The 18,920-nt window shown below is 42.7% G+C and overlaps 2 protein-coding genes across 4 annotated transcripts in view; one reads left to right on the top strand and one right to left on the bottom strand.

Annotated features, from left to right (window-relative positions):
* The window catches only part of LOC122553320 (gsk3b interacting protein), a 12,644-nt gene extending 12,370 nt beyond the window's left edge, over nucleotides 1-274 (bottom strand). The window contains exon 1 of the mRNA XM_043696878.1: nucleotides 113-274. The gene's annotated coding sequence lies outside the window, so the exon portion shown is untranslated. The remainder of the gene's footprint in view (nucleotides 1-112) is intronic.
* Nucleotides 275-375: 101 nt separating this feature from the next.
* The window catches only part of LOC122553319 (autophagy-related protein 2 homolog B-like), a 111,837-nt gene continuing 93,292 nt past the window's right edge, over nucleotides 376-18,920 (top strand). For all 3 annotated transcript variants that reach the window (XM_043696876.1, XM_043696877.1, XM_043696875.1), the window contains exons 1-8: nucleotides 376-1,270; nucleotides 4,325-4,487; nucleotides 6,036-6,188; nucleotides 8,596-8,698; nucleotides 8,918-9,077; nucleotides 14,865-15,044; nucleotides 16,634-16,730; nucleotides 18,074-18,256. In XM_043696876.1, coding sequence (XP_043552811.1) covers nucleotides 1,109-1,270; nucleotides 4,325-4,487; nucleotides 6,036-6,188; nucleotides 8,596-8,698; nucleotides 8,918-9,077; nucleotides 14,865-15,044; nucleotides 16,634-16,730; nucleotides 18,074-18,256 — 1,201 coding nt within the window. In that variant the 5' untranslated portion in view covers nucleotides 376-1,108. The remainder of the gene's footprint in view (nucleotides 1,271-4,324; nucleotides 4,488-6,035; nucleotides 6,189-8,595; nucleotides 8,699-8,917; nucleotides 9,078-14,864; nucleotides 15,045-16,633; nucleotides 16,731-18,073; nucleotides 18,257-18,920) is intronic.

The raw sequence follows: 18,920 nt of genomic DNA, 5'->3' as shown, positions 1-18,920 counted from the left end.
AGAGAGTGACGGGGATGGGGGGTTGGAAGGTGAGGAGGGGGGTTGGAAGGTGAGGGGGCTATGCTGCTGGAATTAAAAAGGTTATCTCTATTCAGATGGCGCCCTGACTTACAAAGCAGTATCTGAAGGTTATTAACGGATCAGCAACAGCAGCATCTTTTCGGATAGAAACCGCTCACTCCGCGAACCTGGAAATTTAAATTAACTGAACGTTTAACGGCCGACTGCGCGAGCTCCCCGCCTGCATCAGCACCAGCGTTATGGCGTCACAGACACGCAGGACGGAACCAGGCCTCGCCATCTTTGTGACTGGCAGAACAATAGCACCTTCTATTTTTGTCACAGGCACATAGTCCGCGCCAGTCTGAAAGATGGTAGTGTGTTGTCAGCAGTGCTGTGTACGGGGTTACGTCAGCTGCTGACTGAGAGGGCTTTGAGAAAGACGGGCCTAGCTGTCGCTGAGGCCTGTGAACAGCTTGGAGTCACCCTGCCTGTCTGCATTCTGTCTTGTTGTGGAGTAACAGCTGAGACTGTAAACCGCTATAAATCCTGAGGATAAATATTCAGGGAGGAAAGCTGAGAGAGTGAGGGTGATGGGTACAATATGGAGACAGTAGTATTGAGTTGTAGCGTAAATAGTGAGGGGTTAAATTGAGGGAGTCGTATTGGGAGTTAATTTTGAGGGGGAATGGTAAATATTGGGGAGTGCAATAGTATGAGTAGATTTTGAGGCAAAACACTGGAGGGGGTGAATTCTGAGGGACAAATGATATACTTGAGGGTAATGAATCAGCAAGAGGGAGTAAATACTGATGAAAAAGGACAAGGATGAATTGTTGAGGGAATGGGAAAATACAAGAGAATTCATAGAAACTGTTAAATGTAGGGAACGCTAGGGAAGAGAATTGAGTTACTGTGTAAATATAAGGTTTAGAGTGGTGATGAGTGCAGTGTGACAGTTATAAAGTAAGGGAATGCTGATACATTAATCCGTCAATTAATAGGCTAAAACGCAAATCAAAGCAGTGGAGGAGATCAGGACTAGAGGGAGACGGGACCAGGATAATTCTGACAGGACCCAAATAATTGTTGATGGGTTGAAGTCGAGATGCCTTGGCCTTTCTCTGAATCGATTAAGAAGAGGGCATGCAGGTACTTGCTGCACCGATATTTGGACCACTTCCTGGAGGAGAAGTTGAGTCTGGAGCAGCTGAGTGTGGATCTCTACCAGGGAACAGGCTCCCTTGCACAGGTTCCACTGGACAAATCGGTAAGGGCTCAAGTCATCTAGCATGCAGAGTCACAAAAACCACAGTGGCAGCAAAGCTTGCTTTAGTATGAGTTAGGAGAAAGTGAGGTCTGCAGATGCTGGAGATCAGACATGGAAATGTGTTGCTGCCTGACCTGCGCTTTTCCAGCAACACATTTCCATCTCTGATCCCTAGATGCTGCCTGACCTGCTGCGCTTTTCCAGCAACACATTTCCATCTTTAGTATGAGTTAACCAGATAGAGACCTGGAGTAAGCCATAGCATGTTGGCACAACTTCCTACGTAGATGAGTAAGCACCTTACACAAAAACTGTGCAGATATTCATGATGTGTAACAATGATTGTTGAATGAAAGTACTTGCATTTATATACCGCTTTCATGACCTCGGAATGTTCTAAAGTGCTTTAAAGGTACTGGGTAATTTTGCAAGTGTTGTCACTGTAGTAAAGTAGGTACTGCAGCAGATATTTAATGCACAGCAAACTGCCATAAATAGCTGTTAAATAAATCTCTGGTTGATCTGTTTTGTTGACATGGGTTGAGCAACATTGGCTTGGACTCTGGAAGATGATTCTCCTGCAGATAGCAACCATGGGATCTTGAATGTCTACTGACATTAACATCTCCTCAGAAAGATGGCACTGGAATTGCTTAAATCTCTGATGAAGAATGTGAACCCATGACCTAAAGGGAGGGAAGGATGATAGTACTTTATCAGTGGAGGAAACTTGTAAAGATGCCAAAAAAAGTTGTAAGCCCAAAGATTAGGAGGATTTGAGAATTAAGCAAATGAGGAACAAGCAATTGATAAAGGATGAGAGAGTAGAACGAGAATGTGAAATAGCAAGCACATGAAAAAAGCTTTTGTCAAAATGATTAGCGGTCAAACGTATGTTGGTTTCAGGCAGAGACAGGAGAATTTATAATGGTACATAGAAAAATCGCAGAGAAGCTAAATAAGTATCCTGTGTCTGTCTTCATGGAGGAAAAGGAAAAATGAGGACTGCAGATGCTGGAGATCAGAGCTGAAAAATGTTTTTCTGGAAAAGCGCAGCAGGTCAGGCTGCTGAGTCCGAGGGTTGGGACTGAGATAAGGTGGGGGGAGGGGAAATGAGGAAGCTGGAGAAATCTGCATTCATCCCATGTGGTTGGAGGATTCCTAGGCGGAAGATGAGGCGCTCTTCTTCCAGGCGTCGTGTTGCCATGGTCTGGCGATGGAGGAGGCCAAGGACCTGCATGTCCTTGGCGGAGTGGGAGGGGGAGTTAAAGTGTTCAGTCATGGGGCGGTTGGGTTGGTTGGTGCGGGTGTCCCAGAGGTGTTCTCTGAAACATTCCGCAAGTAGGTGGCCTGACTCCCCAGTGTAGAGGAGGCCACATCGGGTGCAGCGGATGCAGTAAATGATATGTGTGGAGGTGAGGTCCTTGGCCTCCTCCGAACTCCTGCCTACATGTTCCTACCCCCTGAGCCATGGCTTGATGAGAGTAGCAGAATTTCTGATGTAATCTTCAACCTACAAATATCAGAAAGTGGCAGTTACATACCGAATATCTAATTGCAAATGGGTTCACACAGTATTATGAACAGATTTTCGGCCTTTGCTTAATCCATTATTTTCTAGTCAGCATTTGCTATCGACACATTTCTACTTGTTCAGTCTTATGGACTATTCCATATCTGCACACACTTCTGTCCCTCGTTCCTGTAGTTTTCTATCACCCAGTGAATTTATTTCTGGATTATTATTTCTGGTTTGTATATCCTGTCACCAGTTTGCCCCAGCTACTTGAGGAATTTTTAGCAGCTAGACGTGCCAGCCTGCTGACTGGATTGCTGCTTTCTATTTGTTCTTTTGCACCCCAACTGAGTCTGATTTTTCAATCTGTTACCTCCTGCCACAATCTTCTAAAAGTAGTTTTGGCTTCTATGTTTCTTCCCCCACTTGTTGAGAAACTCCAAAACCTCCCTTGATTTTTGTCTTCTTCCCCCATGTCATCTTCCTCTCCTCTGGTGCACCTCAGAGACTTACTGTGCCCTGGGTAGGCTGTTGGTTAAATTCCACCAAACTTAAACTTCTCCCTGAAATATATCTCACCTGGCCAGAAACACTGTATGGTGACCATGAGCAGCAGTCCTGCTGATGTTCCTTACCCTAAACCAGGTGTATGAAAGATAATCATGGTCTTCTTACAGGGATTTCATTATTAAGGGAGTGGTTAGACATTAGGAGTTGCTACCACATGGAGTAGTGGAACATAAACTTTTGATGGGTTTAAGAGGAAGCAAGATGGCCTTTAGGTGGGAGAAAAGAAGAGAAGGATATGCTGATACAGTCAGATGATGAGGGGTTGGATGGGGCTTCTGTGAGATGTAAATACCAAAGTAAACCTGTTGGGCCGAGTGATCTGTTTCTATGTTGTATGTTCTATATTATTCTGTGACCCAGAGGTGTTGTACCACACTCACCTGTGTTTATCTTTCCGCTTTCTGATTATCCGCAATAAGCTTAGTATTCCTGGAAAAAAAAGAGATGTGCTGTCAGTGTGTTCATCTTGCTTAGGTCAGGACATTCACAAGAATACGAAATTTCACAACTTAGCTGAGTGGTTAAAGCATGCCATGGAGAAGGTGCCAGGGACCTATTGTCCCCTATGCTTTGTTTCAGTCTAAAAAGTACAATTGCTGAACAAATTCTTTTTCCTTGCAAGGACAGGTCATTATGAATGAATATATGTAGCTTTTTAAGTGAGCTCTGTTAGTTCAACCTATTATCGTCACATAATGTTATGTACAGCTCAATGTAGATACTGTCACCTACAGTCATAATGTCTTTGAAGCTCTGAAATCATTGTTTCAGTATAGATATGCAGAAAGTTCACAGTTGAATAAGAGGTAAGTGTGATTCACTGGTGTCATTGGAAGTTATAAATTGTGATGTAGAGTAGTTCATAGGATGGTTTAAACAAAAGGAATAAATTATTTTCAAAGTATTTCATCAAGCTGTTTGTATTGTCCAGAACAATGTTAGAGCTCATGCCTTGTTTATGTTTCAAGTCCCTAAATGAAATCCTGGAGTCACTTGATGCACCTTTGGAAATAATTGAAGGATTTATCCAAAACATTTCTGTTTCGATACCATGGGCATCACTCCTGCAGGAAAACTGTGCAGTGGAGATACGGGGATTGGAGATGGTCTTTCGACCCAAGCCTCGGATAGGTAAGTGTCTTTTTCACAACAGTGACATAGGACAAAGAGGAATCTGAACAACGGCTGGAATCTTGCATCGATCATGGTTAAATTATGTATTAATTTACCTGCTTCAGTTCTGTAAATTTTAATGTCAATTACCTACCAAAATCTGTTAGATTCAGTTTTTACATCTTCAATTGATGAACAACAATCTATAACAGTCTGCATTTTTATGGCACCTCTAACATTGTAAATGTCTCAAATTCCATCACAGGAGAATAATCAAACAATGTTGTAATGATGAGATTCGAACTCTTGCCCCAGAGCTTAAGCCTTGGCCTCTGGATTGCTAGTCTGGTGATCAAAAGCTCAATGAAAGGACAACGTTTTGAGCTACGTCTTAAGATAGAGAGAGGTGAAAAGGTCTACAGAGGACTCGAGCAGCTGAAGCAAATAGTTTCCACATCCTTCATTTATTTTTGCATTGAAAGATAAATTTAGTGCTATAGCCAAAGTGTTAACACATAACTGTCCACTGGTGATGCATTAGATGATACCCTGAAATGACTGAGATTTAATTTTGTACTTGGATATTCATTTGATTTGCAATGACAGGGCTATGGACTAAGAGCTAGAAAATAATTCAGGTTCGATACTTCTTTTTCAGCTAGCTCCAACATGGACTGGTGAACCACCTTCTCTGCCTCAAATCTTTATCATTCAGTCATCTTGAAATCTGCAGTTCCCTCTCTAGATTCTCTCCAATTAGATTAATACATTTCTAGAAACCCACCTCTTAACCTTCTTGGTGTTGCCTTCTTTGAGTCCATTTTGTATTTGATTCTGTCTTAGTCAAGCAATGTGGGATTGCTTATTCTGGTTTGAAAGTACAATGTAAATTGAGCTTGTTGTTTAGAGACCTAATAATTCAATACCTGTTGAAATGTACTCCAGATTTAATTGTACCTTTCTGAATATGAAAGAGCAGTCAGATTTAGCATTTGTCAGCAGTGACTGTCCCTCAGTAGAGGATAATTTCTGCTCAATTAGATATATTTATAACTTATTTTATCTACCAATACCTGTGAAGGCTAATGTTCTGGATTGAAATCCTGCATCAGAGCAGGCATTGGTGGCTTTTCTTAAAATGAGAACGTTGTTGATATTTATTGTCTGTCCCTATTTGCCCTGAGAATTTCATGGAGGTGTTGGGCCAACATCTTGAGCTGTTGGGTTTGAGTTTCTTACTTGCCTGCTTAAGAGAGCATCCGACGAGCAGCAAAATCAACGTTTCGGGCAAAAGCCCTTCATCAGAATTGCTGTGCTCTTCCAGCACCACTGATCCAGAATCTGCAGTCATTGTTTTTACCCTGCTTAAGAGAGCAGTTAACAGTCAACCAAGTTGCTATCAGACTGGAGTCACATGTAGACCCAGACTGGGTAAAGGCAGTAATTTCCTTCCTTTAAGTGCTTTGGTGAATCAGTGGGGTGCTGTATGTTTCCAGCACTTGTTATAGTGTTTTATTGCCACACTGATATGTTTTGAAAATTTGAGATGTTGTTGTTCTGTCACAGTGTCTGGTTCGGAGCCAATGTACTGGTCCAGCTTTATGACAGACAGTATGCAGCTGGCCAAAGAGTGCCTGAGTCAGAGATTGACAGATGATCAAGCTGATGGACCGCAGCCGTTTGAAGGGCTTGAGAAATTTGCAGAAACCATTGAAACAGGTCAGTAATAATGTTTAATTTGGGAATTCCTACCTCATGAGAGAACTTGTCTTTGTGCAAGCTGGTGTAGTTCTGAAAAGATCAGAGGTTAATGCTCAATTCCCAGTTTGCATTGACTCGCCAATTTTCAGCTGATCATTCTGTTATGGCAACAACATTAACCTCAGCTCTCCCCAGGAGAGAGGTGAATAAACATAGCCTGGATTCACTTTCCTGACCAATCTCCTATGAAACCAACTACACATATAGTTATGACCCAGTGTTACATCCCATGGACAAAAAGCCTGCTGAAGCTCACTTGTGGAGAATAGCCATCTGAGTAAATTGTCTGAGAGTCTGTCCATAAGACCACAAGACATAGGAGCGGAAGTAAGGCCATTCGGCCCATCGAGTCCACTCCGCCATTCAGTCATGGCTGATAGGCATTTCAACTCCACTTACCCGCATTCTCCCCGTAGCCCTTAATTCCTTGTGACATCAAGAATTTATCAATTTCTGCCTTGAAGACATTTAGCGTGCCAGCCTCCACTGCATTCTGTGGCAATGAATTCCACAGGCCCACCATTCTCTGGCTGAAGAAATGTCTCCACATTTCTGTCTATGAAATGTGTGAAGTGTTTGACTTGGAGCATTCTTTCCAATGAAAGTTGGTACCATGGTTCATGCATCTTCAAAGCTTGCACTTGTTTAACACCCTTCATTGCCTTGCAAACCATTTCTTGAGAAGTGCAGTCTCTCTCTTGTTATCTTAGCAAACAGCAGCTAATTAACCAATAGCAAGATTCCATTAACTACCAAAACTGAAATGACTAACCACTTTATCTGTTTTGGGGATGTTGCTGAGGATGTAAAGTTGACATGGAAATTGAGAGAGGTCTATGATACAAAGTGTCAAGCCACATCATTAGGTTCATTTGAACAAGTTGAGAAACTTCATCTTTATGCATCCAAAAAAAATAGTACTAGTGGCAACTTTATAAACCAATGATCTGTTGGCAGACAGATCTTAGAGTAGGTTTTGAACTTGTAATTTGCCAATTGACTAGTAAGAGTGCCATTATCTAAGTCAACCAGTTTTAAATCATTCACATCCTTCCTACAATCTGGCAGCTAGAATTGGGCACAATATTTCAGAGAAGACCAAACCAATGACTTATCAACTGCTCAGCACAGCTTTCTTGCTTTTTTAATTCTATATCCCTATTTATAAAGTCCAGGACCCCACATGCCATACTAAGCACTTTCTCAATCTGCCCTGTCATCTTCCATCATTTATGCAGACACCCAACACACAAGTTCTTCTGTACCTGCACACCCCTTTCAGAGCTTTCTCATTTCATACAGCTTCTCATTGTTTTGGTGAGGTGAACAAACTTCAAAAACAGACACTTTTATGCAATAAATTTCATCTGCCAAGATCTTTTTTATTCCACCATGGGCCCTCACCTTGCTCAGCAGCCTCTTGTGTGGCACCTTATCAAAGGCCTTTTGGAAGTCTAGGTAGACCACATCCACTGGGTTTCCCCGGTCTGACCTACTTGTCACCTCTTCAAAGAACTCCAACAGGTTTCTCAGGCACGACCTCCCCTTACTTAAATCCATGTTGACTTGTTCTAATCCGACCCTGCTCTTCCAAGAATTTGGAAACCTCTCCTTAATGATGGATTCTAGAATTTTACCAACAACCGAGGTTAGGCTAACTGGCCTATAATTTTCCATCTTTTGCCTTGATCCTTTCTTGAACAAGGGGGTTACAACAGCAATCTTCCAATCATCCGGGACTTTCCCTGAACTCAAGTAACTTTTGAAAGATCTCAACCAACGCCTCCGCTATTTCCTCAGCCACCTCCCTCAACTCTAGGATGTAGCCCATCGGGGCCAGGCGATTTATCAATTTTAAGACCTTTTAGCTTTTCTAGCACTTTCTCCCTCGAGCTGCTGAAGTGTAATCCTGCATGAGTGGGATAATAGTTCAATAATTAATTAATTGTAACACCTATCCCTTGGTTTCATCATTGATTTAACTATGTCTTTGTCCATCTCCACTCACTAAATGTTCTCCCTCTGAAAGACACTGACTCCTTCAGGGATATATTCTGACAGAACCGAACCAGGCATTTTTCACCTAACACCCTCAAACCTTGAGAGCTGCTTAAGCTCTGACATCCACACAAAGATACCTTCCAGGACAGGTTCCTACATTGTGATCAGGAGTTGGAACCCGAGCTAAGCCCTCAGCTCCCCCATTTTCCTTGCATCACAGGACATTGGAGCCAGTGCACATCCTCCTGGGTGCCTTTAAACCATTGATATATCAGAGCAACTTTCAGACACGTTTTATGTTGCAATGGCTTGTCACTGATTTATGTCCTTGAGCTAATGTACATTCCTTCCTCTCTCTTCGAAGTTTTAAGAAGAGTCAAGCTTACGTTTCTAGAAACTGTCCTCAGGATTGAGCATGTCCCAGAGAACTCAAAAACTGGGATTGCCCTGGAGGTTCGAATACAGAGGTACATGGAGTACTTTTTTTCTCGTGTAAGAGTGCATTTATTACCTATCTCTGGATAGGTTGCTGTCTATTTTCCTCACTGTGATTCTTTGTAATGGTTTTTCCTATTGGTGGATAGTTTGCTAAGTCAGTGCAAACTGAAAGTTGATGATCACTGGTCAACTCGTCTGAATGAGATGCTGCCTCTCTCTGTTTTTCTGAGTCTCTTTTTGTCTTACAGAATTGAGTACCGTGATGAATCAGCAAATGAGAGTCCAGATATTAACATTCATCATCCCACAGCTTTTGCCCAAAAGAATCTGCAGCTGTGCGGGATCACATTGTCTTGGCATGAATTCCCTGAAAGTGCGAAAACATCACCCAGAACTTCACCAATGCAGGTAAATTCAAACTGAAGGATTGATGCAACATTCTTCAATTCTACATTGTCTATAATGCAGAAATGCAACCAACGGTGCTTAAGTGAAGATCAAAATTCCAAATCAAAGATTAAAATATTAAGGAGGGTGAACAGAAATTCGATTGTAGAATTGGACCTTAAAATGGAGGAGGGGCAGTGGAGGCTTTGTGGAGGAATTCCAGTGTTTGGTTCTTTCATGCTTGAATGTCCCTTTGAACCCTCACTTCCATCACCCCCATCACTGCGGACCCTGCCTCTAGAATTATAGAGTCATAGAGATGTACAGCATGGAAACAGACCCTTCTGTCCAATCCGTCCATGCCGATCAGATATCCCAACCCAATCTAGTCCCACTTGCCTGCACCCGGCCCATATCCCTCCAAACCCTTCCTATTCATATACCCATCCAAATGCCTTTCAAATGTTGCAATTGTACCAGCCTCCACCACTTCCTCGGGCAGCTCATTTCATGCACGTACCACTCTCTGCGTGGAAAAAGTTGCCCCTTAGGTCTCTTTTGTATCTTTCCCCTCTCACCCTAAACCTATGCCGTCTAGTTCTGGACTCCCCGACCCCAGGGAAAAGACTTTGTCTAGTTATCCTATCCATGCCCCTCATGATCTTATAAATCTCTATAAGGTTACCCCTCAGACTCTGACGCTGCAGGGAAAACAGCCCTAGCCTATTCAACCTCTCCTGATAGCTTAAATCCTCCAACCCTGGCAAAATCCTTGTAAATCTTTTCTGAACCCTTTCAAGTTTCACAACATCTTTCCGATAGGAAGGAGACCAGAATTGCATACAGTATTCCAACAGTGGCCTAACCAATGGCCTGTACAGACGCAACATGACCTCCCAACTCCTGTACTCAATACTCTGACCAATAAAGGAAAGTATACCAAACGCCTTCTTCACTATTCTATCTACTTGCAACTCCACTTTCGAGGAGCTATGAACCTGCACTCCAAGGTCTCTTTACTTTCGAGGAGCTATGAACCTGCACTCCAAGGTCTCTTTGTTCAGCAATACTCCCTAGGACCTTCACTTTAAGTGTATACGTCCTGCTAAGATTTGCTTTTCCAAAATGCAGCACCTCGCATTTATCTGAATTAAACTCCAACTTCCTCTTCTCAGTCTATTCGCCCATCTGAACAAGATCCCGTTGTAATCTGAGGTAACCTTCGCTGCCCACTACACCTCCAATATTGGTAAGCCTGTGACTATTGGAGTGCCACAAGGATCAGTGCTGGGTGCACTTCTTTTCGTCATTTATATAAATGATTTGGATGTGAGCAGAGCGGTATAGATATGATCAGTAAGGCAAGTTCAACAAGGTTCTCCATGGGAGACTGGTTAGCAAGGTTAGATCTCATGGAATACAGGGAGAACTAGCCATTTGGATACAGAACTAGCTCAAAGGTAGAAGACTGAGGGTGGTGGTGGAGGGTTGTTTTTCAGACTGGAGGCCTGTGACCAGTGGAGTGCCATAAGGATCCTCTACCTTTTGTCATTTACATAAATGATTTGGATGCAAGCATAAGAGGTATAGTTAGTAAGTTTGCAGATGATTTACAAGGATGTTGGAGGATTTGAGCTATAGGGAAAGGCTGAACAGGCTGGGGCTGTTTTCCCTGGAGCATCGAAGGCTGAGAGGTGACCTTAGAGGTTTATAAAATCACGAGCGGCATGGATAGACAAAGTCTTTGCCCTGGTGTCGGGGAGTCCAGAACTAGGGGACATAGGTTTAGGGTGAGAGGGGAAAGATATAAAAGAGACCTACGGGGCAACTCTTTCACGCAGAGGGTGGTATGTGTATGGAATGAGTTGCCAGAGGAAGTGGTGGAGGCTGGTACAATTACAACATTTAAGAGGCATTTAGATGGGTATATGAATAGGAAGGGTTTGGAGGGATATGGGCCGGGTGTTGGCAGGTGGGACTAGATTGGGTTGGGATATCTTGTCGGCATGGACGGGTTGGACCGAAGGGTCTGTTTCCGTACTGTACATCTCTATGACTCATAAGAAGTATAGTTAGTAAGTTTGCAGATTAATTATTTGCTTAAATTTCCCCAATACCTCCTCCTTTAAGATGCTCCTTAAAACCTGTTTGACAAAATATTTAATCATCCCTGCAAGTATCTCAATTTTACTTGATGGTGTTTCTTTGAAGAACCTTAATCTTCTATACGTTAACAGTGGAATTTTCATTATGCTGTCCCCCTCTTCCAAATCAGGCTTTGTGGTGTGACATTCCAGCACACTGCATTCCCCCCCATCTCACCATTCCAAAGACCTGATTTTGATTTCTCTTAAATTTCTTCTTATGTAAAATTGTCTTTTTAAGCAGTCTCTCCTCTGGTATTCACACATGGGGATTCATCCTCCTTTAATAACTGTTGACTGTTGTTTTAGCCAGTTTGCAAAATAAAACTATTCTCGGTAACAAGCCTCACAAGTAAATCTACTAAGAGGCATCAGGAGGCAAACTATAGTTGCTGGTGGATAATTGGTTCTCCTCTCCCTTCTGACCAGTTCCATTTCTGGTTGCTGAGGTACTAGCAGCTGTTTCAGGCATTTCTGCACCTCCCTTTGATACTGGGGAATGTCCATGCTTAGAAATGAATTTGCAGACTCATACTTTGAGTGTTATACCTTTTGGTGAAGACAGTAACAGTGTGCAAACTGAGGTGCTAGCAAGTTTCCTGGCAATGTTATGAGCAAACCGCATTAACATGTAATTAGCTGGGTAAAACTGTAGTGGTCATTTACCATAAAGCACAGCTGTGATATTGTAGAGTTATGTCTCTCAGCACAGAAAAGGCCCTTCGGCCCATCAAGTCTGCATAGACCTATCTACACTAATCCCACTTTCCAAAACTTGGCCCAGAGCCTTGAATGTTGTGATATTTCAAGTGCACATCACTTCCTTTTTAAAAGTTGTGAGGTTTCAACTACCCTCTCAGACAGTGCAGCTCAGATTCCCACCACTCTCCAGGTGGAAAAACTTCTTTCTCAAATCCCTCTAAATCTCTTGCCTTTCACATTAAAATTATGCCCCTTGTTATTGACCCTTCAAGTAATTGGAGCAAAGTGTTTCTATCTACCCTGTCCAAGCCCCTCATACACACAAGATGCACCCCCTCAGCCTTAGCTTCTCCAAAGAAAACAACTCGAATCTATTCATGGCTAAAGTTCTCCAACCCAAGCAAGACCCTGGTGATTCTCTTCTCATCATGTCTGGACTAGGAACCCAGAGGTCATGTGCTGACATCTCGTCATGGTGGATACTGAAAATAGTCTGACAGCTCATCTGTTCAGTTTATCATAAAAACCCAATTGCTTCAGCAGCCTTGGGGCTTGGGAACCTGCTACCCGCACCAGGATCTGGTCTACACTTGGCCCCATCACAAATTTGGGTTTAAAGTTAACTTTTTAATGCCCTCGGCAACTAGGAGAGATTAAGGTTAACTGCTCCCAACAGTTGTTGCTTCTGATTGAACTGCAAGCAGGTCACCTTCCAACTACTCAGTTATGCACTTCCATTATCAGCTTTGCATCAAACTGTCTACAAAGAAATTTATGTACTAGTTGAATTCTTTGAGCTTGTTAAGTAAACAAAGACCCCAGTAGAACAGCTATGAGCCATTCAGCTCCATGTACATGTTCTGTCAGTCATTTAGATCATGCTTGGCAGTTATTGGACTTTAGGGTGTAGGTTTGCTTGCTGAGCTGTAGGTTTGATATCCAAACGTTGCATTATCTGGCTAGGTAACATCATCAGTGGAAACCTCCAAGTGAAGCGAAGCTGTTGTCTCCTGCTTTCTATTTATATGTTTCTCCTGGATTGGGTTCCTGTGGTTTGTGGTGATGTCATTTCCTGCTCATTTTCTGAGGGGTTGCTAGATGGCATCTAGATCTATGTGTTTGTTTATGGCGTTGTGATTGGAGTGCCAGGCCTTTAGGAATTCTCTGGCATGTCTTTGCTTAGAATTGGCACAAACACTACGTAGGATAAACAGGAAGAAAGTTAGCCACCAGGATATGCAAACACCAGCTAGCCACAAAAAGACACGCCTCTCTCTCCCTCATAGCCCTACACATGGATGAAAAAAAACCCATTTTGACTGTGACAACACATCTATCCTGGGACAGGCTAAGCAAAGACATGCCAGAGAATTCCTAAAGGCCTGGCACTCCAATCACAACGCCATAAACAAACACATAGATCTAGATGCCATCTAGCAACCCCTCAGAAAATGAGCAGGAAATGACATCACCACAAACCACAGGAACCCAATCCAGGAGAAACATATAAATAGAAAGCAGGAGACAACAGCTTCGCTTCACTTGGAGGTCGCCACTGATGATGTTACCTAGCCAGGTAATGAAACGTCTGGATATCAAACCTACAGCTCAGCGAGCAAACCTACACCCTAAACCTTAACCTGAGCTACAAATCTTCACAAACCTTGCACGTTTTACAATTCCTGCAGTTTCAGGAGAAGGTGGACCCAGATTTTTGGTTTGATGGTTGGTAGTGCTGTTTGTTCTAGTCTTTGCATTACTGCTTCCGCTATGAATCCTGATAGCGGAGATCCCATGGGTGTGCTGTTGGTTTGTTTGTAGACTATGTTGTTGAAAGTGAAGTGGGTGGTGAGGTACAGGTCCACTAGCTACATGATGTTTTCGTTGGTAATGTGATTGATGGTGGTTGGTGTACGTGTGATGGTCTCTTCTAAAACTGTGGTAAGTGTTTGCCAGGTCGATGTTGATGGAGGTGAACAGTGCTGTTACGTCGAATGAGATCATTGCTTTGTCTTCCTCTATTTTGGTATTTTTGATGATTTTTAGGAATTCCTGAGTGGAGTGGATGGAGTGCTGTGACTCTTCTACTAGGTATTTCAGTCTTGCGTGTAGTTCTTTGGCCAGTCTGTAAGTTGGTGTTCCGGGTAGTGAGACTATAGATCTGAGGGGGGCTCCTGGTTTATGGATTTTTGGTAGTCCGTAGAATCGTGGGGTGTTGGTCCCATCTGGTTTCATTTTCTGGAATTCTGTCTTGTTTAATTGTCCGGAATTGTGTAATTTTCTTCGGAGATATGGAATTTTGTTTCCTAGTTGTGGGGTTGGGTCTAGCGCCACCTGTTGGTAAGTGTTGGTGTCTGCGAGTAGTGCATTGGCTTTCTCTATGTAGTCCCTTCTGTTCAGGATGACTGTGAGCCAACCTTTGTCTGCAGGTAATATAACAATGTTTTTCTTTTTTGAGGTTTTCTAGGGCTTTCTTTTCTTGTGTGTTCAGTTTGTTTCCTTCCCTCTTTCAGCTCAAAGTTGGTGCAACTGTCTGTCTGATCGTTTGTTGTGTTTCTTCCTGTACTCAAACCCTCTCAGTATGAAGGCCAACGTACCATTTTCCTTCATCATGGCCTTCTGCAGCAACACCTCCCCTTTTCCCAATCTATCCCCACTCATTTAATCCACCTTCCCTCTACCATCTAAACTCAAGGGATTGCATGAAATGTAACTTGACCTCATAATTTAATCCAACAAACCTGATATATCACTTTCTTATGAATCTGATGACCCAATCAAGAGCTGAAGAACATTTCAGCAGGAGCAAGACATTCTCTGACATTGCAGCATTTCTTCAGAGTCAGACTAGATAGGGCACGACTTCCCAATCTTCTGACTGTGGAGTAGAAGTGTTCATAAATGTCTCAAGCTAATTATTTTTCTTTTAAAAATAAAATCATTTTGTTGTATTATTTCACAGGAAATGGAACCAAAGCTGTCTCCAAGCTGGAACCCAAAAATAGTTTCAGAGCCTCACCCACAATTCACAAGGAAGGCTTCCGATGCTGTTCTCTTCGATCCAGTCCAGATTGGGAGCTGTGAAGGGGAAGTGGTACTAAAACTCACGTTGAACCAGAATGAAGCACTTCCAGTGGCCAAGGTCAGGAGCTAATGCCAAGAGTTCTGTGTTTTCCGTAAATTATCTGCAAACGAATTCAGTGCTTTGTTGTAAAGTGCTTACAACTGAGAGGAGAATGGTTCTTTCAGCACTAGAACTATTCACTGGTCCTGAAATATTAACTCTAATTCCTCTTCACAGATGCTGCCAGACCTGAGTTTTTCCAGCAACTTCTGTTTTAGTTTCTGATTTACAGCTTTAGCAGTTCTTCAGGTTTTTATTGATGGTGTAATATTACTTAGAACACAATGAATACACGGACAAGTAGAGCATTCTTTTAGTCCCAACATTATAAAACCATTAAAAACAAGTCCTAAGGCAAAACCTACCATTGGGGCAAGTGATCTATTTTCCATTGGATCTTCTCAGAATCTAACATTATTAGCACCTCTGTAACCTTTATGCAGAATTGCAACGTTTGGGCAGCAAATCACCCTACCTGTCATAAGAGTGGAGATTCAAAGGGTACGAAGCTGTTGCTAAATCAGATACTCCACTCATCTTTTGTGTTATTTACTCTGGGTATGCACAATCAATTCTATCATGGACTCAAATCAATTATCTCCCAGTGGTGAATAACCTTGAGTCAAATGACCAGGATTACAAGCCTTGGCAAAGCTGCTGCATGTTTCATTAAATCATTACATCATGACCATCCTGGCAGCACGATAACAAGATTTCCATCATGTAACACTGCACTGATAATCTTTAGTCACCATCCTCTTCGACCCCATAGTTAGCATACAATACCGAAAAGTCTTTAACTGGACAGGGTAGCAAAGGTTTTGATTGAAGACTTAAGTAAAATCACACAAGGTCTTATCGTTAAGTTGAAGAAGGTTCTATGGAGGTCTACAAGTCCACTGTTTAATAGTTAACCTATTAGAGGGCATAAGTTTCAGATAATTATCAAAATAATTTTGAGAAAGAAATTGGGAGTGTACTTTTATTCAATAGGATATTATACAGAATACCTGATCCAAACAGGTAGAACCAAGAAACATTGATGGCTTTCACATCAAAACTAGATAAATATTTGAAAAGGGACATTTTAAAGGAGCTGATAAAAGGGCAATGGAATGGGTCTGAGGATGCAGTTACCCTTGAAATATTAGTAGTTTCCAGCAGGATGCAGTGGTTGAAGGCACTGTTCATGTGGTATGAACTACCCAAAGATTTGATCCCTAGTCTATGCCTGGTTAGTGAGTCTTAGTTGGGAACCTCTTATTGTCTTTAGCATCCCTGAACTAGGGAGGTGGCAATACCTAACAATCCTGCTCACAATCTTTTCTTCAATAGTCCAGTTTCGACTAGGAAAGGATCTGATTGCACTGATGTTCAAATCTACTGCCAGCTGATAGTATGTGGACTGACCATATTTAAAAATTAGCCACTTGGGCAATGCACCTCAGAGCTCCATGATACCTGTAGGTATTCACCTCAACAAAAGCCAGCACCTTCCAGGGGAGCAAAAGCTGGGACAAGGAGGTATGATTTACACTCAGGAGATGAAGATGAATTTATTGTTATATGCAGGAAAGTAGTGATTTAACTGTTTCTCTTTTGCACAGCTGGATGTGGAGGGACAGATCGAGTCTGTCAATTTCTTCCTGTCTCCGCGACAGGTTCACCTCCTGTTGGATATGCTGAGCACCATTCTACTGCCAGGTCAGACTTTGGACGTTTTGTTAATCTGTATTTCACAGTATTTTTACCTTGTATGAATATAATATTCTCACATAGTCAACTCTGACTAGCTGTCAGCTGTTTGGTCTGCAATTACCACAGGATCCTCACTTCATCTCTCCAGTTTTTGTTCTCTTCTTGTGCTTTGTCTGTGTGTTTTTTTTCTCTTGCTGTCTCTCCTGCATTGTCTGCCTGTTGCCCATCTGTTGCTTTTTTCCCCTCCAATCCCACCACCACAACCATGACAGTGTCTGACCTCTTTATCATTGCAAACTAATTCCTCTGGTTGATCAGGTGCTAGATGGGTGTTTGCAGAATTGGCCTGTGTCCTGAAAACAACAGGCAAGCAGCTCTCAGTAAGAGTTTCTAATGGCCTGATCTGGATTCTCTGGCTGTCCTTCAGAATCCTGGAACTGAGTCCTTGGCAAAAACTTCATTTATTGCCCAAACCTAGTTGTCAAGTGTAGTGCCAATGTTGCAAGCCTGAGAACAGCCACTGTCTAACCAGCACAGATAAGTGAGATCCTGAAGGTCCATGTCATCCCAGGTTGTACTTCCACCCCATTCTTTCTGACATTTCATAGAACACACACCTTCATCTCGGTCACTTCATGAAAATTTCCACTAATCATAGGAGTAGCACAATGATTCAATGGTTAGCACTGCTGCCTCACAGCATCAGGGACCCGGGTTCGATTCCCACTTCGGGTGACACCCTGTGTGGAGTTTGCACATTCTCCCCATGTCTCCATGGGTTTCCTCTGGGGCTCCAGTTTCCTCCCGCAGTCCAAAGGTGTGCAGGTTAGGTGGATTGGGCATACTAAATTGCCCATGGTGTCCAGGGATGTGAGGATTAGGTGGGCTAGCTGTGGGAAATGCAGGGTTACAGAGATGGGATGGGGTGGGGGGAGGTGGGCTGTGTCTGGATGGAATCATCTTCAGAGAGTTGGTGTGGGCTTGATAGGCTGAATAGCCTGCTTCTACACTTCTAGGTTCTATTATCTTAAAAATAAAATCTCGCCATGTTATTGGACTGCTAACTAGAATGTCCCTGATCTCCATGGTTCCTTCAGCACAGACCATCACATTTGGTAATTTGTAAGGAAAATCTAACTCGGTGTGACACCTTGGTTCACTACTGAATATATGTTTCCATGTTGTGAAAACTCAAAAAGGCAATCGTGTGAGCGTTTCAAAATAGCAAAAGTAGGCTGGCTGACCATTCGCAATCGGGTGCTGTTGAATAAATGCACATATTTCTTTTATAATTGAATTGATGTCAATGGAAACTGGAACAATTCTTTAGCTATCTTTGGTTTGTTCAGGGTGTGCCGAGGCAACAACTGTTCCTTCAAAGAGCCGGAGAAATCGGCCAATGCAGCAGGAGGATCAATATCTGATTCAAATGGAACTCAACCGATACATGCAGAAGGAAAAGGGTTCCCCTGGCATCTCAGCAGAGCAAAGCTATTACGAGACAGAAACTGTTCGAACAACTTCAAGCAGAGGTATAATTCAAAGTCACAATCTCAAACAAAAAACAAACCAACTTTAAGAAGCTCAGCTTTGCACTGACATCTCATACACACTCTCAAATATGATGTTGTAAGAATGAAAAGATTAGGTGAAAATAAGTCATGTGGTCCTTAAAGCCTAAACTGTCATTCAGTAAAACCATGACTGCTCTATGACTTTAAATCCACTTTTCCCCCTATCCACATGCTGCTTCTTTCCCTTAGAGTCCAAAAGTCTATCCATTCAGCCTTCAATATACACAATGGCTGAGCATCCACAACCCTCTGGGTGAGAGAATGTCAAAGTTTCACAGCCTCTGAGTGAAAACACTTCACTTTATCTCAGTCCAAAATGGCTGATCCCTTATCCTAAGAACTGTAGATGTCGTTGACGTCAGCCCATGTCATAGAGTCATAGAGATATACAGCATGGAAACAGACCCTTCAGTCCAACCCGTCCATGCCAAACAGATATCCCAACACAATCTAGCCCCACCTGCTAGCACCCAGCCCATATCCCTCCAAACCCTTCCTATTCATATATCCATCCAAATGCCTCTTACATGTTGCAATTGTACTAGCCTCCACCACATCCTTTGGCAGCTCATTCCATACACGTACCACCCTCTATGTGAAAACGTTGCCCCTTAGGTCTTTT

Source organism: Chiloscyllium plagiosum, chromosome 10 (assembly GCF_004010195.1).
Source record: "Chiloscyllium plagiosum isolate BGI_BamShark_2017 chromosome 10, ASM401019v2, whole genome shotgun sequence".
Lineage (NCBI taxonomy): Eukaryota > Metazoa > Chordata > Chondrichthyes > Orectolobiformes > Hemiscylliidae > Chiloscyllium > Chiloscyllium plagiosum.
Note: the sequence above shows the minus strand (reverse complement) of the source record. Positions and strands in the feature narration are given on the sequence as shown.